The sequence below is a fragment of the Sinohyriopsis cumingii genome, unplaced genomic scaffold (assembly GCF_028554795.1).
Source record: "Sinohyriopsis cumingii isolate HCF-2022 unplaced genomic scaffold, ASM2855479v2 utg000974l, whole genome shotgun sequence".
Taxonomy (NCBI): Eukaryota; Metazoa; Mollusca; class Bivalvia; order Unionida; family Unionidae; genus Sinohyriopsis; species Sinohyriopsis cumingii.
Window position 1 is genome coordinate 436,280 of NW_028315950.1, and position 23,085 is coordinate 459,364.

At 37.0% G+C, this 23,085-nt stretch overlaps 1 protein-coding gene across 2 annotated transcripts in view; it reads left to right on the forward strand.

Moving 5' to 3' along the window:
* The window catches only part of LOC149772889 (uncharacterized), a 35,547-nt gene extending 18,402 nt beyond the window's left edge, over nucleotides 1-17,145 (forward strand). For both annotated transcript variants that reach the window (XM_089947126.1, XM_089947127.1), the window contains exons 5-9: nucleotides 253-534; nucleotides 3,528-3,754; nucleotides 4,252-4,394; nucleotides 7,170-7,230; nucleotides 9,067-17,145. In XM_089947126.1, the coding sequence (XP_089803252.1) occupies nucleotides 253-534; nucleotides 3,528-3,754; nucleotides 4,252-4,394; nucleotides 7,170-7,230; nucleotides 9,067-9,168 (815 nt within the window). In that variant the 3' untranslated portion in view covers nucleotides 9,169-17,145. The remainder of the gene's footprint in view (nucleotides 1-252; nucleotides 535-3,527; nucleotides 3,755-4,251; nucleotides 4,395-7,169; nucleotides 7,231-9,066) is intronic.
* Nucleotides 17,146-23,085: the final 5,940 nt, after the last annotated feature.

Below are 23,085 nucleotides of genomic sequence, written 5' to 3' on the forward strand. Positions count from 1 at the left end.
GATCATGATGCTTGCGATTTAAATCATTATTGGTTCCCAATTTTTATCTACACCATTTGTTGAAATTGCAAGAATACAAAAAGAAAACATTAATTCATCAAAACATAGTCATACCTTCAGCAAACATGTATTGCATCGAAAATGTAACTGCTACCATCATATTCTATAGCATATTTGACATGCAAAGAGACAAAATGCATCCTCCACCCCATATATATGATATGTCATTATCGTCGCCTTCCCTTTATTCAGATGTTAGCTGGAAGAAACGTAGCACCACAGGGAAAAGCGGTACTGGGACTGACCAGCCAGACAAAAATGACATAAATGGTCACATCATGATCAGCTACAACTGGAGTCATCAGAAAGAGTTGATTGAAATACGAGACTTGCTTCAAAAAGATGGATACGATGTGTGGATGGATATTGACAACATGGCTGGGTCTACACTTCAAACTATGGCCGAAGCTGTGGAACATGTAGTTATTATTTGCATGTCACAGAAATACAAAGATAGTCCTAATTGCAGGGCAGGTAAGTTGTAATTTATAAGAAAATGCACTTTCATGTGATCATCACACCTTAATCCACTTAGCATTAATTGATCATTAGTTACATTAATCACTAAGTTAGAGGAAGAGTGGGAGATTGTAGTTGTTCTCGAAAATGTTCAGTATTGTCCTATTAACTTTCTTGTTCAACCTTCGAGTTCAACGATCACAATGGCATCACTAACTGGTTTGTTTTCTGTGACAACTTGAATGGTTTCTCTGGCCAGTTTGTACGATGAAATTGTCTGTGTCACACTACACGTGCTGAAGTTCTGAGATTGATGCCGCTAGCGCTTCTGAACTGCCTCTGCAAATCTTCTCAGTTCAAATTATCTAGCTGCAGTGTGGATGAGATTGTGCTAGGTGAAGCAATGCTATGCGAGATATTCCCAAGGAACAGAGTCAGTGTTGAAATATTTTAAAGATGACATTATGGGAATCTTTCATCCCATTCTTCTGACCACCCTAAGATCGTCTTCCCTCCTCCAGTTATTTGATAGTCACTATTCTGATTTCATATCGTTGTTATCTATGATTTGAACAGCTTAGAATGCCTACCCTTGTGAGGACCTCAGAGGCTGTGACCCTGTCCTGCCATTTTATTCTCGTCAGTCTCCTCCGGCAGCCCATGCAATAATGGCACAGATTTTTAGCATTGCGTCTGTAAACCATTCACGTTTCGCATGTTGCAGCAAGTTCGGCAACACAATGCCTTTTTAGAAATTCAGTTTTATTTGCAGAATGAGGAGTTTGCACCCCTATACACTTGCACCTAGTCTACCAAACGCCACAATTTGCTATTGCAATTCTATTATTGGTTTCGACAATGATGTTAAATGCGCGTCACATTAATATGTCAGGATCAGTGAACTGGTCCACTGCAAAGAAGATCTGGCCATTTACTATAATGTTGAGCTCTTCGCAATTATTTTCTAGTGCAAGTTGTTTCCTCTAAGACCGAGAATGTCGCAAGAAATGGTCCATACTCTGTAGGAAGTCAAACACAGACTTAGCATTCAGGGAACAGCCGTCAGCACACTAGCGGTCATGAGCAGTCATTTCCTGTTGTCTCCACATATTAAAAAACTTGCAATCAGTCTGTTATCTGAATTCAATCCCAGTGATATAAAATTCATTACTGAATGTTTTCACGCAAATGAAGATAATTTTTCATTGACAAAGGACGAACGCACTAAATATCTTTAGATGAAGCAGAGCTGATTCATATGCTTACTACTTTGGATTCGAATGTTTCAAATGCCTCTCTTGTGTTCAAACCGTTTAAACATGTATGCCATTACCTTCAAATGCCTCTCTAGTGTTCAAACCGTTTAAACATGTATGCCATAACTTTCAAATGCCTCTCTAGTTTTCAAACCATTTAAACATGTATGCCATAACCTTCAAATGCCTCTCTAGGGTTCAAACCGTTTAAACATGTATGCCATTACCTTCAAATGCCTCTCTAGTATTCAAACCGTTTAAACATGTATGCCATTACCTTCAAATGCCTCTCTAGTGTTCAAACCGTTTAAACATGTATGCCGTAACTTTCAAATGCCTCTCTAGTGTTCAAACCGTTTAAACATGTATGCCATTACCTTCAAATGCCTCTCTAGTGTTCAAACCGTTTAAACATGTATGCCATAACCTTCAAATGCCTCTCTAGGGTTCAAACCGTTTAAACATGTATGTCATTACCTTCAAATGCCTCTCTAGTGTTCAAACCGTTTAAACATGTATGCCATAACCTTCAAATGCCTCTCTAGTGTTCAAACCGTTTAAACATGTATGCCATTACCTTCAAATGCTTATCTAGTGTTCAAACCGTTTAAACATGTATGCCATTACCTTCAAATGCCTCTCTAGTGTTCAAACCGTTTAAACATGTATGCCATAACCTTCAAATGACTGATGGGTCTTATGAATCTTCAGTCAAGTAGTTTTTATTCTACACTAGAAAACCTTCGTGTTTAACTCTCGCAGTAGTTTTTATTCTACACTAGAAAACCTTCGTGTTTAACTCTCGCAGTAGTTTTTATTCTACACTAGAAAAACTTCGTGTTTAACTCTCGCAGTACGGGTGGAATAAACGCAAGAGCAATATTTGTAAATGTTCTAAATTATCACAATCTCGTTTGGGGCTACGATATGTTTCTATACTTCAGAAACTTTTATTCAGCATCCTTAATGACAGTTATACTCTATAATCCATTTGCTGAATTTTAACCTAATTTGCACATCTTAGCTAAAACAGCATAGTGTTTCAGCGGTTATGATCGTTGATACTATTGCTTAATTGATATTATTTGCTAAAATTCTTTTAATTGCATATTTCTTTTTATCTTGCTGTGATTGAGATATCAAATATGTGTATTGGTGTTTACATAATTTTTAATATAATGCTTTGTTATGAGTTCTCTTTAAATTAATATAGATGCAGAAGTTCTACATGTTTCTGTATTTAATTCATGTAAGCGTACGATGTGAAAAGTAGAAAAAGACCCAATGGAAATAACGTTATCCTTCTTATCTTTTATACGATGGTACTATTTTATAATCTATATTGAATAAATCGTATTTCAAGATATAGGCAGGAAACTCTAAAGCTATGTTTGGTTTGCATTTCCCTAATAAACAGTATCACGTGATTTGCATAAGTAAAAAGACTCTCCAATATCAGAAACCCTTTGTGAGAACAAAAACTTGTGCTCATAGGGTGTGACGACATATATATATATATATATATATATATATATATATATATATATATATATATATATATATATATATATGTGTGTGTGTGTGTGTGTGTGTGTGTGTGTGTGTGTGTACACATGCCTCTGGCTACAGGACGTAAGCTAACGATTCCCTATAGACGTGGGACAAATAGGGTAGCACACAGAGGTATGGACATAATTCCTCTTTTGGTACGAAGCATAATGCATGTCTGAAAATGTAAATTGTAAATTTCAGAGGCAGAATATGCATTTCAATTGAGAAAGAAAATTGTTCCACTGAAGATGGAAAAAGAATACAAACCAGACGGATGGCTAGGACTTATCGCTGGAGCAAAGGTCTTTTATGAATTCAGTGGAAAATATCCGTTTGACGCTAAGTTTAAGGACCTTTTAAAAGAACTTGCTGCCTGCTATGGCAGTGCAAAGTCGGAGCCACAAAACATGTCCATCACAAGTCAAATTGTAAGTATAGATTTCGTAATAGCAATGGCTTGTCTAAGTGTCTTGTTTAGTTTTAAGCTAATGTCTTTGAAATTTACGAATTAAATAAGCAGTCAAACGTAAGACTCTGGGTCTATGTTATTTTGTACGAAAACAACATATATGGTGGCCCTAATTGCAGCCATTATGAAACGTATCCAATAGCTGAAGTTATTTGTACTTAAATATTGGTAAGGATCATAGTATGCTTTCTTTTTCAACCACATTAAAAGAAAATGCTTGTCAAGTTGTAAACGAATTATTTATACATACAAGCTTTACATTTTAATGCAGTTTATGCCATGCTATCCGTAGATTCTCTGATTTGTCGGAATGCTGACAGAAAATATACATGCTAACTGAATGTAACGAGCAAAAGACAATTATAATCATTTGGGAAATAGATGAGCGATTCGTCAAAATAACAAGAACTTATAAATTCTAATTTGTGATTAAATGCAAGTCAACTTTTACTATAGGCCGAAGACAAAGTTGACGCCATTCCTTTATCAATCACTCCTATGGTTGTTGCATGTCCGAATAACAAGATCACTCTGGCTGCTCTACGTAAATGGACATCACAAGATGTAGATCAGTGGCTTCAACAACACGGTCTGCCTAGGTACAAACCCAAAGAGGTGTTGTTAATGTGAGAGTGTAAACAGACACAACATATGATACCCAATTAATGTCATGCACTCTGTAAAGAAAATGCTGCATACATCAAACGCACATTGTTTCTTATTAAAGGAATAAATGTTTTTAAAAAAAAGACATAACTGCAAATCGTAATTTGATAATGAAAATTAGGTCTTAATTTGATTCACATAATATCTACCAGACATCTTTGGATTGTAATATTGGGTTCTTCTTATGTACTCAGAATCGAATAGCAATAGAAATGTGTGAATATGTGTGTGCGTGTGCGTGTGCATATGTGTGTACGTGTGTGTTTATGCTTGTTAGACCTATTTATGGTCAGATTATTTTTCCTTTTATAAATTCTTAACTCTATTGAGCTATTACAAACTACGGAAAACGTTAATATTCTATTAAGCACTAGAGTGAGGTATTGCAAACTATAACGAGGTCTTATAAATTATATTGCGGTATTAAACACTATTACAAACTATACTGAGATATTACTCCTATTGCAGGTTCTGAAACTGATACATATTGAGTTAGGGTATTCATACTGATTTATTAACTGACACCTGTTGAGCTACGGTGTTAATTCTTACTTTGTAACTGACACCTGTTGAGCTACGGTGTTAATTCTTACTTTGTAACTGACACCTGTTGAGCTACGGTGTTAATTCTTACTTTGTAACTGACACTTGTTGAGCTACGGTTGTAATTCTTACTTTGTAACTGACACCTGTTGAGCTACGGTTGTAATTCTTACTTTGTAACTGACACTTGTTGAGCTACGGTGTTAATTCGTACTTTGTAACTGACACTTGTTGAGCTACGGTGTTAATTCTTACTTTGTAACTGACACCTGTTGAGTTACGGTGTTAATTCTTACTTTGTAACTGACACTTGTTGAGCTACGGTGTTAATTCTTACTTTGTAACTGACACCTGTTGAGCTACGGTTGTAATTCTTACTTTGTAACTGATATATGTCGAGTTAGGATGTTAATAATTACTCTTTGACTGACAACTGCTGAAATAGGGTCTTAATACATTCTATCTAACTGACATCTCTTTATCTGGATTGTTAATACTTTGTAACTATATGTGTTGAACATGGGTATTAATACTTACTATCTAACCTACAAATGTTGAATTGGGCTGTTAATATTTACTCTATAACAGACCTCTGCTGAGCTAGGGTGTTAATACTTTCTCTGTAACTGATATCTCTTTATCTAGGGTTTTAATACTTTGTAACTGACATGGGTTAATCTTGGGTGTTAACACGTACTCTATAACCTCCTATTGCTGAGTTAGGGTGTTAATACTTACCGGTACTCTGTAACTGACATCTGCTGGACTAGGGTTTTAGTAATTATTCTGTAACTGACATCTGCTGGACTAGGGTGTTATTAATTACTCTGTAACTGGCATTCCTTTATCTAGGGTGTTAATACTTATTCTGTAACTGACATAAGTTGATCTTGGGTGTATGTAATTACTATGTAGCGAAACACTGCTGAACAAGTGGGATAATATTTTCTCTGTAACTGATATATGTTGATGTTCGGTGTTAAGACTTACACAGTGGTCGAAGTTGCTGAGATAGGTTGTTAATAATTACTATATAACCGACAACTATTAATCTAGGGTGTTAATCCTTACTCTGTAACTGACAGCTGTTAATCTAGTGCGTTAATCCTTATTCTGTAACTGACGTCTGTTAATCTAGAGTGTTAATTCTTACTCTGTAACTGACAGCTGTTAATCAAGGGTATTAATCATTACTCTGTAATTGAAATATGTTGATCTAGGGTGTTAATTATTACTCTGTAACTGACATCTGTTGAGCTGGGGTGTTAATACTTACTCTAAAACTGACGTCAGTTGAGCTGGGGTGTTTGCTCTTTAAGTGACATCTGTTGATATGATAATAATAATAATAATAATAATAATAATAATGAGGACTTTGTATAGCTTCTATTCTTTAGAAGCTCTAAGCGCTTTACAACATTAGACAACACCTATAACATAAAAAACATATATAATGATATTATTACAGAAAACAAACACCATGAAATTAGAAAACATAAAAACATGCTGTAAATATTTAAGGTAGGGAACATTATTAGGTCTTTAAGTTTGTTCTTGCAGTCGAAATAAGTGACTTTTAAGAGAACTCTTGAATGGGATTAATGTATCTTCGTATCTAAGTTCAGCGTGCAATTCATTCCACGTTGCTGGGCCCTGGATTCAAAAGAACGTTGTCCATATGACTTTGTTTTCGTAGTGGAAATAATGAGTATACGATTGTCAGAAGAGCAGCCTAAGTCTCTTGGTGGTGTGTACACATGGGTGAGGTCGGATAGGTATGTTGGACTGGAGTCCGTCAGTGAAACGTAGCACAGAGAACAAATTTTATCTTTGATTCTGGATCGAATGGATAGCCAGTGTAGGGTACAGGGCAGCGGTATGGTGTGCTCTGATCGTGGTACTCTAAGTATGATCCGAGCTGTTGTGTTTTGAACTTTTTGAAGTTTCTGAAGTAGATATTTAGATGAACCAGACAGAATGGTGTTGATACGTACTCTGTAGCAGATATCCCTTGACCCAGGGGGTTAATACTTACTTTGTTGCCAACACTAGTGGAGCAAGACTGTTAATATTCTTTCCTCACTTTTAGATTAGCATATCTTAGTCATATGGTAAGATATACATAAAACTTAATACAGTTTTCTAATGTGTATTTCTTTTGTTAGAAAACAGTTTGGACTAATCACAGGAAGAGATATTGCATCATTGGTCAAAATGAAAACACAGGTATGAAATCGTCAGAAGGAATATATGTTGTCCTGACTTTTTGTTTTCCTTCGTTGGCCGCTTTCAGCAAATATTCAACTCTCATATGTCCAGGGGAGATAAATCTTGCAACCTCTGACATCCATCGCTACCGCTATTTAATAGTTGTTTACTGGGAACTATTGTCAGCAATGCATTGTTTTACAGCTCATTGGTAAGGTGCATAAATGGCTATCAAGAGACATTGTATTTGGTGCAACATTTATGGACTTGTTTCCAGAAAAATCAATGCAAACGAAATCAAACGTTTTTCTTTATCCCGCGTTTGATTTCCGGTTTAGATTTAGCTTGATACTCAGTAAGTAGTGCACTGGCTCTGACACCACTTATCATTTCTCGAATCTTCCGTCATTCTTCTTCCACTAAAATACTCATTATGGTATATCGTTCCTTGTCATTTATTTTATCAAGTGTTGGCATTGTGCACATACCAAATTCCTTGGGCAATCATCATGCTTCTACAGCCAATAAAACATTTGAATGTACAAAACGTGAAAGGTAATGAATTTACGAATATTCGCCTGACTGACTTAAGTCCAAATTAATATTTCTAATGTATGAAGGTCAGCATCGGGTTCGTCTACTAGAGAATAAACAATATGCAGTTTCAACCATATCGGGTCCTAAAAATCTTCTCTCTCTCTCTCTCTCTCTCTCTCTCGTTTAAATTTAGTAGACCAGAGACAGAAAGGATGACACTTTGATAATGTAAATATTGGCATCTTGACTATTATGCTGTTAATTTTCTGGTTTATCAGTAACAGTTATATCCCTTTCAAATAATTTAAACGGTCTTTTCTGAAAACCAGTAAACCAACGACTGATGTCATATAGCAACCAATCTGTCTACCTAATTAAAATTCAGGGTAAGACAGATCGATCAGAAGCACTGGACCCACCTCTCTCTCTCTCTGTAACGACTATGAGGGACTTAAAAACTTCAACAAATAATTTATTTCCCTTATTATAAAGTTATAAAGTGACGATTTAGATCGGAACTTACATTGTTGTGATCTAAATCTCAAATAGTCACAAGTCCGAATAAAGTCCAATGGTGCTACTAATAAATTCCAATTTTGAACGTACTGGTGTACCAGTGGTACGGAATATGGTGATGTGTCATCAGACTTGATGTATCACAAAAATATAATCCAAATTGTTCTTGACTAAATTTGCAATAATGCCAATATATTAATTTAGTTTTAAAATATATATGAGTGTAATTCCAATCAATAATTTCAATAAATAAATCCTCTCAAATTAAAGCTGAAATCAACTACAAGACTGACTCCACTACAGATATTGACTTAGGAATGAGCAAATACCGATGTAAACAACTTTATATATGTCACCTCCTGACCTATGTTGCAATAGTCGTATTTTGGAAATACTCAATCATCTTAACGGAAGTTTCCAATCAAATTCTTAATGAATTCCAAGTTTGTTTTCTTAAGGTTTAGAAAGCTACCTGGGAAAATACAGGTAAACGATTTTTACCTTGGGGAATGTCAGTATCATGTATTTAAACTCAAGTAAACAAGTTTACCTACAAGAATGTATTATCTTAATATATTATCTAAAATCATTGACAAATATTAGCTACCTAATATTTTGTTTACTGAATAACAAGACTTTAGTCTCTTAGGCCCAATATACTATCTTCAATTTTGGACAAAGGTCAATCATGCTATATAGAGTTTGTAATATCTATCTATATTGATAAAGTCCTGTATTTGTATAATATCTACATGATATTTTCAGATAGTTATTACTAAATTTATTATTATTTTATTTCAGGCTCCAGAGTTTTTCTACTATTTTGTGTATAGGGAACTGAAAATAAACAGTTTGTCAATTATGGACATACTTACGGAAGCCCTAGATGGTCTGGCTCTATGACTGAAAATGAAGATCATGTGGATTATAGACATACTTACTGGTATTCTGGATGGTCTCGCTGTATTATTGAAAATGAAGATCATGTGGATTATGAATATACCTACGAAAGTCGTGAAGAATCTGAGTGTATGACTGGTTGTAGATTATAGACATACCTGCATTGTTATATGCTCATTTTATCTCCGTTACCTTTATAATGTCAAAATCGTGCAGTATTTTTCCATCATACAAGGCTTCATACTGCACGACACGTGTGTCTAAAAATATTACCGTGTATTAGGAACAACTTTGTAATCAAACAATGTAAGCTCATGTTGTAGAAGCTAGGTTTTACATTTTAGATTTGATCGTGGATAAATTAAGAAGCTGTTTCATCTATTTGAAAGCAGAGATGATAATGTTAACGATGTGGATGAGTACATTGAGGCACAAATGTGACTTAAAAAAGGACGCGAATAAACATCATATTCGCATTTGAACGTGAGAATAATTGAAAAAAACATTCAGATCATTCAACCAATTCGTTTAGGATTAATATTCGTAACTTTTCGAATATAGAATGTTTCATATTATGACCAGTGCTCTCTAGGGTCTAAAAAAGTGCGTCTAAAAGTAATATTACGTCCAAGTGGTATCGCATATCTATCTAAAACGTGCAATTTTACAAGTCAGCCAAAACACTAAATACGAGAACAAAATGCAACTTAATCTTCTGATGGGAAACTAAAGGCATCAGAGCCGGTAAGTCGAGACTGTCATGCACCAGCTGAATTGCAATTTTCCCCGCTTAACAATTTGATACAGTGTTAGGTAAGCGATAAAAACCATGCAGGTCATATCTGAAATCCCTCCAACAAAGAGCATGCAAGTGACAGGGAATAAACATACGTTGTCTTTAGCTGGTTATACAAACGGCAATAAATATACTTACATTTATGCATCTTGAATTTCTTCGGAAAGTACCGTTTTGATAATTAAAACATTCATATTTTCTCCACATTATGATTCCAAACAATCATCGACAGAACAGAAATTCAGGCGGAATTGATTCAACGGCTCAAAACATATATATTGTACGGAACTGGCCCAATAAACCCAGTCCATCAGAAGCAGAAAAACAGAATTTAGTTGTATCAAGAGAAAAACAAAATCCAACCTCTCAAGACCAACTGGAAAAGTTGTTTCAATGCACATTCAAACCCAGTATGACTCTAAATTTTATTCTTAAGTAGACCGAAACGAGAATTTCTAATGTCGAACACGGAAAGTTCAAAGATCTCAGGGCGGTGTTATCTGCACATTAATAGTTTTACTGTGTGTTGATGAATTTACGGTTATGCATTTATTTTGAAATAATCCATAAATTAAATTACTTTGTTCCTTGAAGTGTATTTTTATAATTAAGCCTTAGGTAGAAAAACAAAATGAGTATATAATTCAAAGGTTACTGTATTTGTATGTGAAAAGATGAACTCGATTTTTCGGACTAACACTTCACTCCCAAAGGTCGTTAGTATAACTAATTATCCACCCCACTGTAAAAAAATAAGACGTTGAGCAACATGGTGTTGAATGTCAGTCTAACTCTCCACTATGGCCAGACTTCTAAAACTGTAATGCTACGTGACAAAGTAAACTCGATACTAGTCTTCGTACAAATTAAGTCCATAAGCATGCCTAAGAAGTCTTTTCTGTTGATTTAGAGTAATACCCATAAAACATCGGAAACAGCGTTTAAAAACCATCGTTTGGAACAATACTTAAAAATATTTACATTCCAAATAAATTTAATGAAACTCGATCAATTATGAAATGTATTCCCTGACGTATGATGATAAAGCTGCCGCGTACCAGATAGACGGGCTCGATGAATGATGCCGCCTTAAAATGTAGGCTAGCCAAATATCTGCTTTTCGTACGCATTACTGGTCATAAATTAGGGAAGTAACATTCCGAGTCTGACAATTTCCATGTATCGAGCAATGCAAATTAATGTATTAATTTGGTTTTAAATCTATCTGCGGCTGAACTACTACATTTTTCTCCAAAACTCTTTGAAATATGGGAGCATGTTATTTGCACCAATACTTGAACTTTTCAGCATTCGACGTTGAGCAGCTTATATTTTCCGTGGCGAAAAATCACGTCCATTCAATGTGACACATCTTCCCAAAGAATAGAAAATTGTCAGTAAGCCACGGTCACCTCGCACGCCTCGCACGCACACGAATTTGTCGATTTCAATGAAGCCGTTTCATTTTTTAATTGTCCAAATACTATTAGTTCGCGCCATGTACAACAGGTCACGACCCAAACACCTAATGCAACTAATTAATCCTATCTCATATTACTAATTATGTATACTGACCAATATCCTACTGCTGACACTCCTTAGCCCCATCCCAGCACATATAGCTGGTTAGGACTTAGAAGTGACACCCTCTTTATCTCTAAAACTGTTTATGGTGAGGGTTTTTCCTGTCATCCGGTAAGGTCTGTAAGTGTGTCTGTTAAAAACCAATAATGCGGAATTATTGAATTTAGCAGGGTTGATTACTTTTTTATCCATCAAATTATATTGAGTTTTATTTATCCTAAGAAGCAAACTCTGTGTACTTTCTTGCCTTTGTCGGGGCTGACAGTGGGCCTGATTTCCAACAAATTTGTCTCGGATTAGGGTTGTACTATTACCCCAGTGGCATATTATTGCCATGGGCTAATTTCCTTTCCATTTCCCTATTTGTGTAGGTTTATTTATAAGTGACTTTGCCAGAGTGAAATGTCCGTTTATGTATTTTAATTTTTTATTAAGAGATGTGTCTTGTATGTGTTTTTTGATGTCGGACAGCATGACTATTTCAAATTTGTCAAGTCTTTTGTTTCTATCTATATCCCCAAAATAATAACTGTCTGAGTTTTTATTTTTGTGTTTTGAGTGTATGTAGTGCGTCTGTATATGCCATGGCATATAATATGTTGGAAGATTTTTCCATTCATAGTGGTGGAAAATTTATTATGTTGTTTTAGTTTTTAATTGATTGTGCCTTAGCACTTGTGTTAGTCAAATAAGGGTGGAATTTCTGCATTATGCAAGCATAAATGAAGAAGTCCATATTTATTAAGTTTAGTTGTTTTATGCCATAGCATGTGGTTGGATTAATTATGTTTGAATTTTTTTTTCCATGGAGGTGATGATAACATCATAATCTTTTTGGGTTTTGATTTACTTTTTTGATCTACAAATCAGAGTTTATGGCCGAGGTTCCACGTGCAGATCCCTTGTAGGCAGTCAAGTTTGACCTTCCACTTGAAACCTCAAGCATGGTCTGATTATTCAATAGTCATTTGTCCATAGTGGAGCTTGACAAGAAAAACGGATTAAAATCATTGTAGACGCGTACATGATTGAAAACATTCAACCACGCATTATTCTTTTTTGTACTCTTTATTCATTTTAAAACATTTTGGTATAGTTCTCGGCAAATTGAAAGCTATACCGTGAAATTACTCATTAATCCATTGTTATAAGGCATACTAGTGTCTTAGTATCTGAAATATAAGTTGGATTTGTTATAGTGCTTTCTATTATTTTGCACCGACCATGGGATGTATCTTCGTTTTTGATTGCTAGATTTGAGTCTCTTGTATTTAGACTAAAATTTCACTGTTTGAAGGCAGGATGTATATTCCTGTGATTTGTTTGGAATTTTGTATTGAATTTTGAATATTTATATTATGATGGAGAGTCCAAGAATATAATCTTTATTCATACTCTCTGCTTGAAACCTCGATCATGTTTTTACAAGAATACTATTTATTGTTCTGTATTTCTTATCAGCCAGATGTTAAAAAATTTCCAAAGATTATAAGGTTAAAATATGTCAAATTTAGAAAATCAAATTTTACTTGTTTTTCTTTTTAGGTTATTAGTGGAGATGCACATTTGGGTCTTTTTCAGGTGTCCGATGGTGACTTCCCCTTTTGTGTACTCCTCCACTATGCTTTTGTATTTATATAATTTTGGCTATTGAAAAGTTATATATATATATATATATATATATATATATATATATATATATATATATATATATATATATATATATATATATATATATATATATATAAAGTCATGGGAGGCTCGCAGCTTAGGGCCCTTTACAGGTCTCAATATTGACCTCCCTAGTGCGGGCCCATCATGATTTTGTTTTTCTTTTTTTTCTTCTTTTCTTTTGATTTTGAATTTGAATATTTAATTTTGGAAAGTTTAAAACAAAAATTTTGAGAGTCAATCATATTTGTTGTTAATTTTAGTTGTTGATGGAGAGGTCCGTGAGGGTTCTTTTGAGATGTCACAGTGTGACTTTCCCTTCTCTATACCCCGTCATCATAAGTTTTCTAAATAAGTCTAATTATTGTTTAGTACATGTTAAAACACGTGTACACTATTGAATATCCAACGGCGGATGTTGTTTATCCGCAGTTGTAGTAAACTTCATTGATTAATGGAAGCAATGTCTGTCATGTATATTTCCTGTCGCTTGTGAAGCGGGATCACGTCGTAGCCACCTGGTTCTATAATTAGATTGTTTTAAGTCCAGTGTTATTTGAACTAGCCTTTCTGTTTTTTTTTTTTTTTTTGACTCTTCTGATGTTATTTAAACTAACCCTATTTAGGGCTATTCAGAAGTTTGAGCATCTGTGAAATAATAGTATTAATGGTAATGTGTCTTTTACGAAGTGTTTTGCTTCGTAAACTCTAAGTCAATTCGTTCTCAATTCCGAGAGAGAGAGAGAGAAAAGAAAGGAAGTTCAAGTCATTTGATGTAGTGTTACTCGATGATGAAGATGTGACTACATTCTTGGGGAATTGAAGGTACTCGGGATCGAGCTGCAAAGACAAAGCCTGTTTGAGCTTCTGGCCAGCAAAACTGGTGTCGGCCTGTGGCTGGGGCTTTTATACCCGCTTTCTTAAGACAACGCCAAATATGGCGCGTTCCTCGCTCTCTGCGAAGGCCAGAATCTCAAAGTGAGGCTTCGTAGTCTTTTACAGATTATTGTCTAGGTCTATGTACATTATTACGTGAATACTTCTGCAAGATCAGCACATTTGCCCTCCATAGGAATCTTAGGAATCTGTCTAGTTCGCTATTTTCATAACCTGATGAATGTACTCTTTTTGTGCTGAGTCAGAGATACAAGTAATGTTTTGCATAAGACGGTTCGTACTTGATCATAATAGCGCAATCATTGTTGAATAGTAGTATATAATTGTAACACGAATAAATGGATTAAATCTCAATATATTTTAGTAGAGGATTACTTTCAGTATGATTTATCAATTTACTTCTAATACAATTTAATCAAAACTTACTCTTAATACAATTTAGAGGAATTTTCAATCTTGTTACTTGTACTAAAAAATTCTGTCCTAATATGTCTGGGTTTTTTTTTTTTAAACTAGCCATTAGGCTTTCCATATTTTATTCTAATTCAGTTTTCCAGTTTTTATTATTTCTTTCATTGATGGACATATAAATAAAGTTAATTATTATATGCTCATTTTTTTCCCCCGTTAGCTTTACATTGTCAGAATCGTTCGACCGCTCCGGTGGCCTAGTGGTTAGAGCGTCCGCCTCGGATGCGGGAGGTCGTGGGTTCGATCCCCGGCCGAGTCATACCAGAGACTTAAAAAAATGGTACTAACAGCTGCCTCGCTTGGCGTTTAGCATTAAGAGGTTAGTGTTAGGACTGGTCGGCCTGGTGTCAGGATAACGTGACTGGGTGGGGCATCATGCTACATGTCTGCGGCATGATACCCCAGTGCTAGACATCACTATAAACTGCCACATTGCAGACATCGTAGCGATATGACTGAAAAATTGTTAAAGCTACGTTAAAAATCAAAATCACATCACACATCACGTCATAATCGTTCAATATCCCCCGATACTGAACGCGCGCGACAATACACATATAGCATTCACGTGAATAAAGGAATTACTTTCTATAGTAAACAAACAATGACGCAGGCGCACTTTTGATTTGTAAACAAATCATATACACTCGCGTAAGAGGCTTTTTATGTTGTGATTGTTTAAATTTGTTTCTGAATCAACTAAAACATGTTTCATGGACTGCAAAAAACCAAGCTGTTTTGGCACATTCCGCGTTGATACAATGTTACGGATTTAGGCTAGCTACATTAAATAAAAGACGGAAGATTAGGTCCTTACAAATAACATACAAGTGACAAGGCATATACTGTCTTCTTTATCTGGTGATAAGAAAATATACTTACAGTTTTACATCATGAGTTTCCTCAAAATGTTTTTTCTTAATTCTGCAAATCCGAATTACATGAGCCATGCCATAGGTTTTCAATCTGGATTACACATTTCGAAATTGTGATGTAATTTCGATGATAAGTGCAATTGCATCCTCCTTACTGCACTCAAGATGAAATATGCATTAAATTCCATAGAGTCTTTTTGATAATTGCAATTGAAAGACTTCATATTTTTCCCACGTTATGATTTCAAACATTCAATGACAGAAACAGAAACACATTTGCAGACGTAAACACGCTTCTCCCGCGCCACTTCAATCCGAGGTATTTCATGTATAATTTGCACAGATGAATCCAGTCCAAAATCACAAACGTTCGTCGAATTGAAACAAAATACCAAAATATATTCATTCCAGATCAAATGGAAAAGTTGTTGCAATGCGCATTCATTCACAATATGACTGCAAATTTCAATTTTAACTAGACACGCCATTTTCTTTCGAAAGTTATGTCGAGCGCGTAACTAAGTTGAAATTTATCTGGGCGGAGTTATGTGCGCATTAATAATGATGTAATTGTGTAGTGACAAATCTGCGCTTGTGCATTTAGTTTGGAATACGGCATTCATTCATTTACATTGTTTCTTGTAGTGTATTTTGTTTATAATAATTAGACCTTAGGTAGATTTAAAAAATGAGCATATAATAGAAAGGTTACTGCATTTGTATGGGAAAATATGAGCTCGTTTTGTCGGAAGGATATACTGCACTCACAAGTTCGTGCAGTATTCCATCCCAAACCTCGTTTATATTTTCCCATACAAATGCAGTAACCTATAATTACTGCACAGTATAGTTGTTTGTCATTAATCTGGGCTGTGTAGAGTGGGTTTAGCGGGTTGAAATTGCCTAGTTTATTAAATTTTTATTTTAAATGTTTTGTCTGGGATTGTTTAGTTATCTACATTCTAAAATTATATGCTCTTTACTGTCAGTTGCAGTGTCACATAACATACATTTGGGTAAATAGTGTATAATATTTCTACGGTAGGCATTTTCTTGTGTCCACCAGGCGTTATGTAAATACAGGTAGATATTTCCTTGTTTGTTGGGCTCTTTGATCCCTTTACAGTGTCTCCATATATTATGCCAATCTACATTAGGTACTTTAGTTTCTATGTGATTAGGTTCAGGGTTGGATCCTTCTAATATCTGTCTTTCTAGTGTTTTTCCCAAAGTTCGCCATATGTTTATATTAGATTGAATTTTTTTAATTGTCATGGTTATTTTATATGAACATCTGGGGGGGGTCCTTAGTGAAATTTTTAAATTTTTATTTTTTTGGATTTCAGTTTTATTATTTAATAATTTTCCAAACCAGCATATGTATAGACCTTGTCAATAATAGGTAGGTTTTGGAGATAAGTTGTTTAGTCTGTTCATTATATTTGTTTGTTGTTTGTATATCAAATTGGGAAGACCTTGTCCTCCAAGTTTTTTTTATTATTTTGTAATTTTTTGGGACACTTTATAAATTCTTTTCCAAACAACGCATGTTATTAGTGAATCTATCCTGTCAAGATATAATTTTTTTCAAATTCTATAACATCAAATATGAATCATAATGTATTGTATAAATATGTTTAGCTATTTGAATCTTATGACTAAAACTAAGGCTTCTATCCGTTCAAATTTATTTGAGTTGATCTAGTTTTTGTTTAATTTTAAAAAGACTAATCAATTTACTGTCTTTCCTAAAAGTTATGCCGAGCGCTTTGACCTGGTGTCTAATTTGTGTAGTTGGTAGTCCTGTAGAGTTATTTTTCCAGTTATCAATTAACAAGATTTCAGTTTTGTTGGCATTTCCTTGTGAGTCTGAGGCTTTTCCAAAATTAATGTACTGATTAATCAAGTAAAAATATGATGATTGTCACAGAATTAGGTAAAGAAATAACTTGGTTTTGTCTTAAAACAATTCGACTATTTCTCGTTGTACATGCGTACAACGTTATCTAGGGTGAATGTGTTTTTCCAGGTAAGCGACTGTATTAACATGTACCTAGCCACAGAGATTACTTGTGACAGGTATCATGACTAACATGATATGCACGGGTATTCTACCCTGACTTGTACTCACTCTCCTATGGATTTAAGTAAGACCAATTTCTAAAACCACACTGGTCGTTTTTGGATCACGTCAAGGAGTATACTCTCTCCATTGTTCTCCAGCCATAGGGGTAATAGTAGTTAAGTGGGGCGATATAGCGACAATGGGAATTAGCATTAAAAACTACCCTTGGCCTGTATAGCGACTATGTAAATTTAACATTAACCACCCTGGGCCTGTATAGCGACTATGTAAATTTAACATGGACGAAAAATCGTGGGCCTGTATAGCGACAAGGGGAATTAACATGGGGAATATATTTTGGGCCTGTATAGCGACAAGGGGAATTAACATGGGAATAAATTGTGGGCTTGTATAGGGACAATGGGAATAAATCGTGGGCTTGTATAGAGACAAGGGGAAAATGAACATGGGATTTTTTTTTTTAAATTTAAAAAAGGGTAGGCAATGGAAAGTCAATCTCTTTTCGAGACCTATGAGTGGCCCTGAAAAGGGCCTTTGGATTTATGTTAATATACCCTTAACATAAAGGGCATCTGCGGCATCTTCTTGTCCTCAAGCTGCGTCTTACTCGAGGGCCATAAATCAGTGTCCTCTTGAGGCAACCTTGTCTCTCCACGTACACTCTTTGTATCCACAGACTGGTGTCTGACTTGTGGACAACTGTCCACTTGGATCGGACATACATTAGCATGTCCGTCCTAAACATCATTGAAGAAACAAGGGTGGATGATTCGACTGTGGTCCACATCTTGAGGCGACGAGAACAGGTGAATCAATGCAGTGAACTGCACTTATTTATAGGTAGAGGTAGGATTGAAACGGATTGAGTTTGTTGACCAATCCAAACACGCGTTACAAAATTCAGTCAGCCCGCATCCAATCCGAAGAGAGGAGTCTGTGACGTCACGTGGTCTATATAGATTCGCTAGTGCCTGTGTGCAGTTAATCTATGCGACAGTGATTCAACATGACGGCAACTCAGAAAACGATCCATTAGGCTGCACCAGCAGTGGAGACCGCCCAAGGGAACCCGGACTTACTTTCAGAAGAGGTAAATTGGGATTTTGTGGATTTTCTTACCTCGCAAGAATTTGTTCCGGAACCTTCGTCACCTTCATTACCGCAATTGGAGAATTTTAGACAGAGACAGAAAGAAGAATTGGAGAAATTTATACAACGACAAAAGGAAGCGGAACAAGCTTTTCTCCTACAGCAACAGCAGCAAGAAGAGAAAAGGTAAGAAAAAACAAGAAGAAGAAGAAGTAGCAGCAAAGAAACAAGAGGGTGAAAATCAGACGGTCACGGTACTGTTGGACATTTTAGCGGAGTTAAGAAGTCTGAAACAAATGTATCAGACTTCTTTATCACGACCGAAGAGAATACGACCTTCCCGAGCCAAACACGTCAACCCTGTAACTAAGCCTACCGTACCATCCTTAGTGATTTCAACCAAATCAACATCATCAACAGTACGCAGTCCAGAAGTAGGCCTTGGCCGTGGCAAAGGCTTAAGGCGGTTAAAGTTGATTGCTTAAACTCACCCCTACACCAAAAAAAGGCCCTTTTCAGGGCCACCCTCGTCTCTCGAAAAGAGATACACTTTCAACTGCCAATAATTCAAAAAAAAAAACATTTTACCCCTATAGTACGTGTATATGAGTGCGTGAGTGTAGCTTCTTATTTTAAAATCAAAACTCAAAGACACTTACCTTATATAATTAATGTATTCTTTTCTCAATGGTTACAATCCAATTCACAATTCACAACACAACACTTTAAAAAGTTCATAGACTTCTTCTATCTCATTGTTTACTCTCTCTTTTTTCAATTTCTTCACCTTCACAGTCTTTTCCTCTTCTTCCTCCTTACTTTCTTCCCTTTTTCTTTTCTTCTCCTGTTTCTTTTTCTTCACCTGTCTGCTTTCTTCCTCTGAAGAATCCTTCTCTTCCTCTGAAGAATCCCTCTCTTCTTCTGAAGAATCCCTCTTTTCTTCTGACTCCTCTTGTTTCTTTTATGGGCAATCTGGAGACCAATGTCCTTTTTCTTTACAATAATAACAGGTATCTTCACTTTTGTCTTTTCTAGCCCCTGTTGTTTTTTTTTTTTGACGGTCTGGACACTCTGAAGACCAATGCCTTTTCTTTTGACAGATATAGCAAGTATCTTGACTTTTATCTCGAAAAGAAGGAGAGTAGTCCGTCGGCTGGTCTGAAGAAAATTTTCTAATGACCCCTCGCAAAGCTCTGATGAAACGTTCGATTTGGCTAGTCTCTTCCATCGTTGTGCTCGGTTTGAGAGTGAAATGAATAGTGAAAGGACAAGACACACACCCTTTTATATACGCTGGTCTCCCATGACTATAAATTAGTCCATGGTGTTTAAACTTGAGTCATTTGACGTTTTGCACTCAAGATGAAACGATCAATTCATTTGAGAAGAAAGAAGAAGAAGAAAGTAAGAGGCAGAAACGTGATCTATCGCCTCGTACCAGGGCTGAAGTCTTGGCACAAATTCATGCCAGTGATTTTGAAGAGGACATGAGTGAACCAGAATCCGAACCCTCTAAACAAAGTTCACCACCCTTATTCAACCCTGAAAAATACTATTCCATTCGAGAGACGGAAAAGCGCTCCTCTAGAAAATTTAGAACCACGGCTTACAAATACACAGTGAAGTTTAAAGATTTCAAGGCGGAAGTACCGTTAGAGAAAGCAGAAGGGTTCATCACTGGGGTGTGGGATTCTTTGCTCACCGCACTCAAGCGACAATGTCAACCCAAAGAAGACGATCGCTTGAGACTTTCCATACAACACGACGGTTTGAAATCCCATGTTTGGATCGAGTTTAGAAGACCCGCAGAACTAACTGCTTCCAAAGTCATGGACAAGATTCAACACGTGCAACAATCTCATGACCAGTTTGACATCACTGATGGAAAAGCCACACTGGACAGGATCCACGTCTCTCCTCCTCAAGGGACCGGACAACGCAATAAGGTGTTATTGGTGAACGACCTTCGCAGCATTAAGCGTAGCCTCGTCCAAATTAACAACCCTCAAGACCAGATGTGTTTAGCCCGAGCGATCGTGGTGGGACGAACCTATGCCAACAAGAACGACACGGTAGAATGGAAAAGAACCTGGAAAACTATTCAACGATCCGACCGAGCCAAACAACGAAATGAAGCAGAACTCATGTTACAACAAGCCGGACTGTCCAAAGACACACCCTGTGGCATTCCTGAGATGGAAAAATTGCAAGATGCCCTAGCTCCACTCTACACCATGAAAGTGCACCCTCAAGTAGTACGCGGACCTCTGTTGTTTCGAGGGAAAGACTTTAAGGATGGAAAATACATTCATGTCTATTATCACGATGACCATTTTGATACCATTGCCGCCATCCCCTGATTCCTGGGATACAGTTATTACTGTGAGAAATGTGACTATGGCTATTACATTCGAGAGCAACACAAACATTGCGGATTGAAATGCTCAGGATGTTTGGCCTCTCCACCGTGTCTGAGCGAATGACAAGAAAGAATACATTGTCCTGCTTGTCTGCGTACGTTTGTCAGCCCTGCCTGTTACCAACAACATTTGAAGACGCAAGGTTCACAGCAGAAATGTGCTTGTCAACTCCTGAGATTGTGCCCTACGTGTGGACAAGGCCTACGTACCAATAATGCCAAGACACACGTATGTTCAGGAAAGAAAAAATGTCACATTTGTCACCACATCGTGGACTTGGAAGACGAATGCTACGTGCAAAAATACCAACCACCACCAGAGAAAGAGGACGGTCACAAGAAGAAAGGCAATTTTATCTTTTTCGACTTCGAATGCATGCAAGAGACCGGTATTCACATTCTAATTTCTGCGTGGCTCATCGAGCGTGCGAGAAGTGCATTCAAGAACCTATTTTCAGTCATTGCCCTCACTGCAATAAGATTCCCGGAGGGCGTGAAAAAAATCTTTCGAGGACCGAACACGTTAGCCGATTTTGCCCAATGGGTCTTAGGCCCCATCGACAAGACGTGGAGCCAAGAGGGCATCAAACGTTACGGAGATTGTCATCGTTATGCCACGGTGATGGCTCACAATTTCTCCGGATACGATGGACAGTTTCTTTTGAGATACTATACGGAACAAGGCACCGAGCGTCCTACAGTCACTTTGAACGGAGCCAAAATCATTTTCATGCAAGTGGGACAAGTACAGTTTAAAGATTCGATGAGTTACTTGGCCATGCCTTTGAGTCGAATGCCTAAAACGTTTGGAATGACAGAAATGGCTAAAGGGTACTTTCCACACTTTTTCAATACGGAAGCCAATCAACACGCCGTTCTACCCCATTTGCCTGAGGCTCACTATTACGACCCCGACAACATGCGTACCGAGCAACGAGAAGCTTTCTACCCTTGGTACCAGGCTCACGCCTCGGACCCTTTCGACTTTCAGGAAGAAATGCTAAAGTATTGTCGTTCCGACGTGGACATTTTACGGCGTTGCTGTGGAAAATTTCGAGAACTGTTCATGGAACACGGAGGGGTCGATCCTTTGAAAGAAGCTTGCACCATTGCCAAAGCGTGTTCCTTAGTGTATCGACAACGATTCATGCATGAAAACACCGTGGCTGTCATCAGCCCTCAGACGACCCACTATGTCAAACGGCAATACTCGGTCAAAGCCCTACGTTGGTTACATTACTTGTGCGACAAGGAAGACAAATGGATTCAGCATGCCCGCAACGGAGGGGGTGAAAAGACCATCGAAACGCATTCGGTCGATGGCTGGGACTTAGAAAACCCCAAGATCGTGTATGAGTTTAACGGTTGCTTATTTCACGGATGTCCCGTCTGTTACCCTGATCGTGACACTAAAAATCAGTTTTTACAACGAATCATGGAAGACTTGTACCAGGCCACTTGTCAGCGACGCCTAAAGTTAGAACAGGAAGGATACCAAGTGGTGGAAATGTGGGAACACGAGTACGATCACCTTTTGAAAACCGATCCCGAGTTTAAACGTCTCGTGGAAAGTTACCAGTTCATGGACTCGCTGAACCCGAGGGATAGTTTGTACGGAGGAAGAACCAATGCCACCTGCTTCCTGTACCAAGCCGACGAAGAGAAAGGAGAAGAAATCAAATACTTGGACGTGTGTTCGCTGTATCCCTACGTGTGCAAATATTGTCCCTTTCCTGTAGGGCACCCACAATTGTTGACGGAACACATCGACTTGAAAAACATTCGACAATACGAAGGTCTGATCAAGTGTAAAGTTTTGCCTCCGACGGACTTGTACCATCCCGTGCTACCTCACCATTGCCAAGGCAAACTGATGTTTCCTTTGTGTCGTACTTGTGCCGAAACGTGCAACCAAGATCAGCCTTGTCAGCACACCCAGGAAGAACGGGCCTTGACGGGAACCTGGGTCAGCGTAGAATTGTTCAAAGCTCTGGACATGGGATACCAACTGTTAGAAGTGTACGAAATTTGT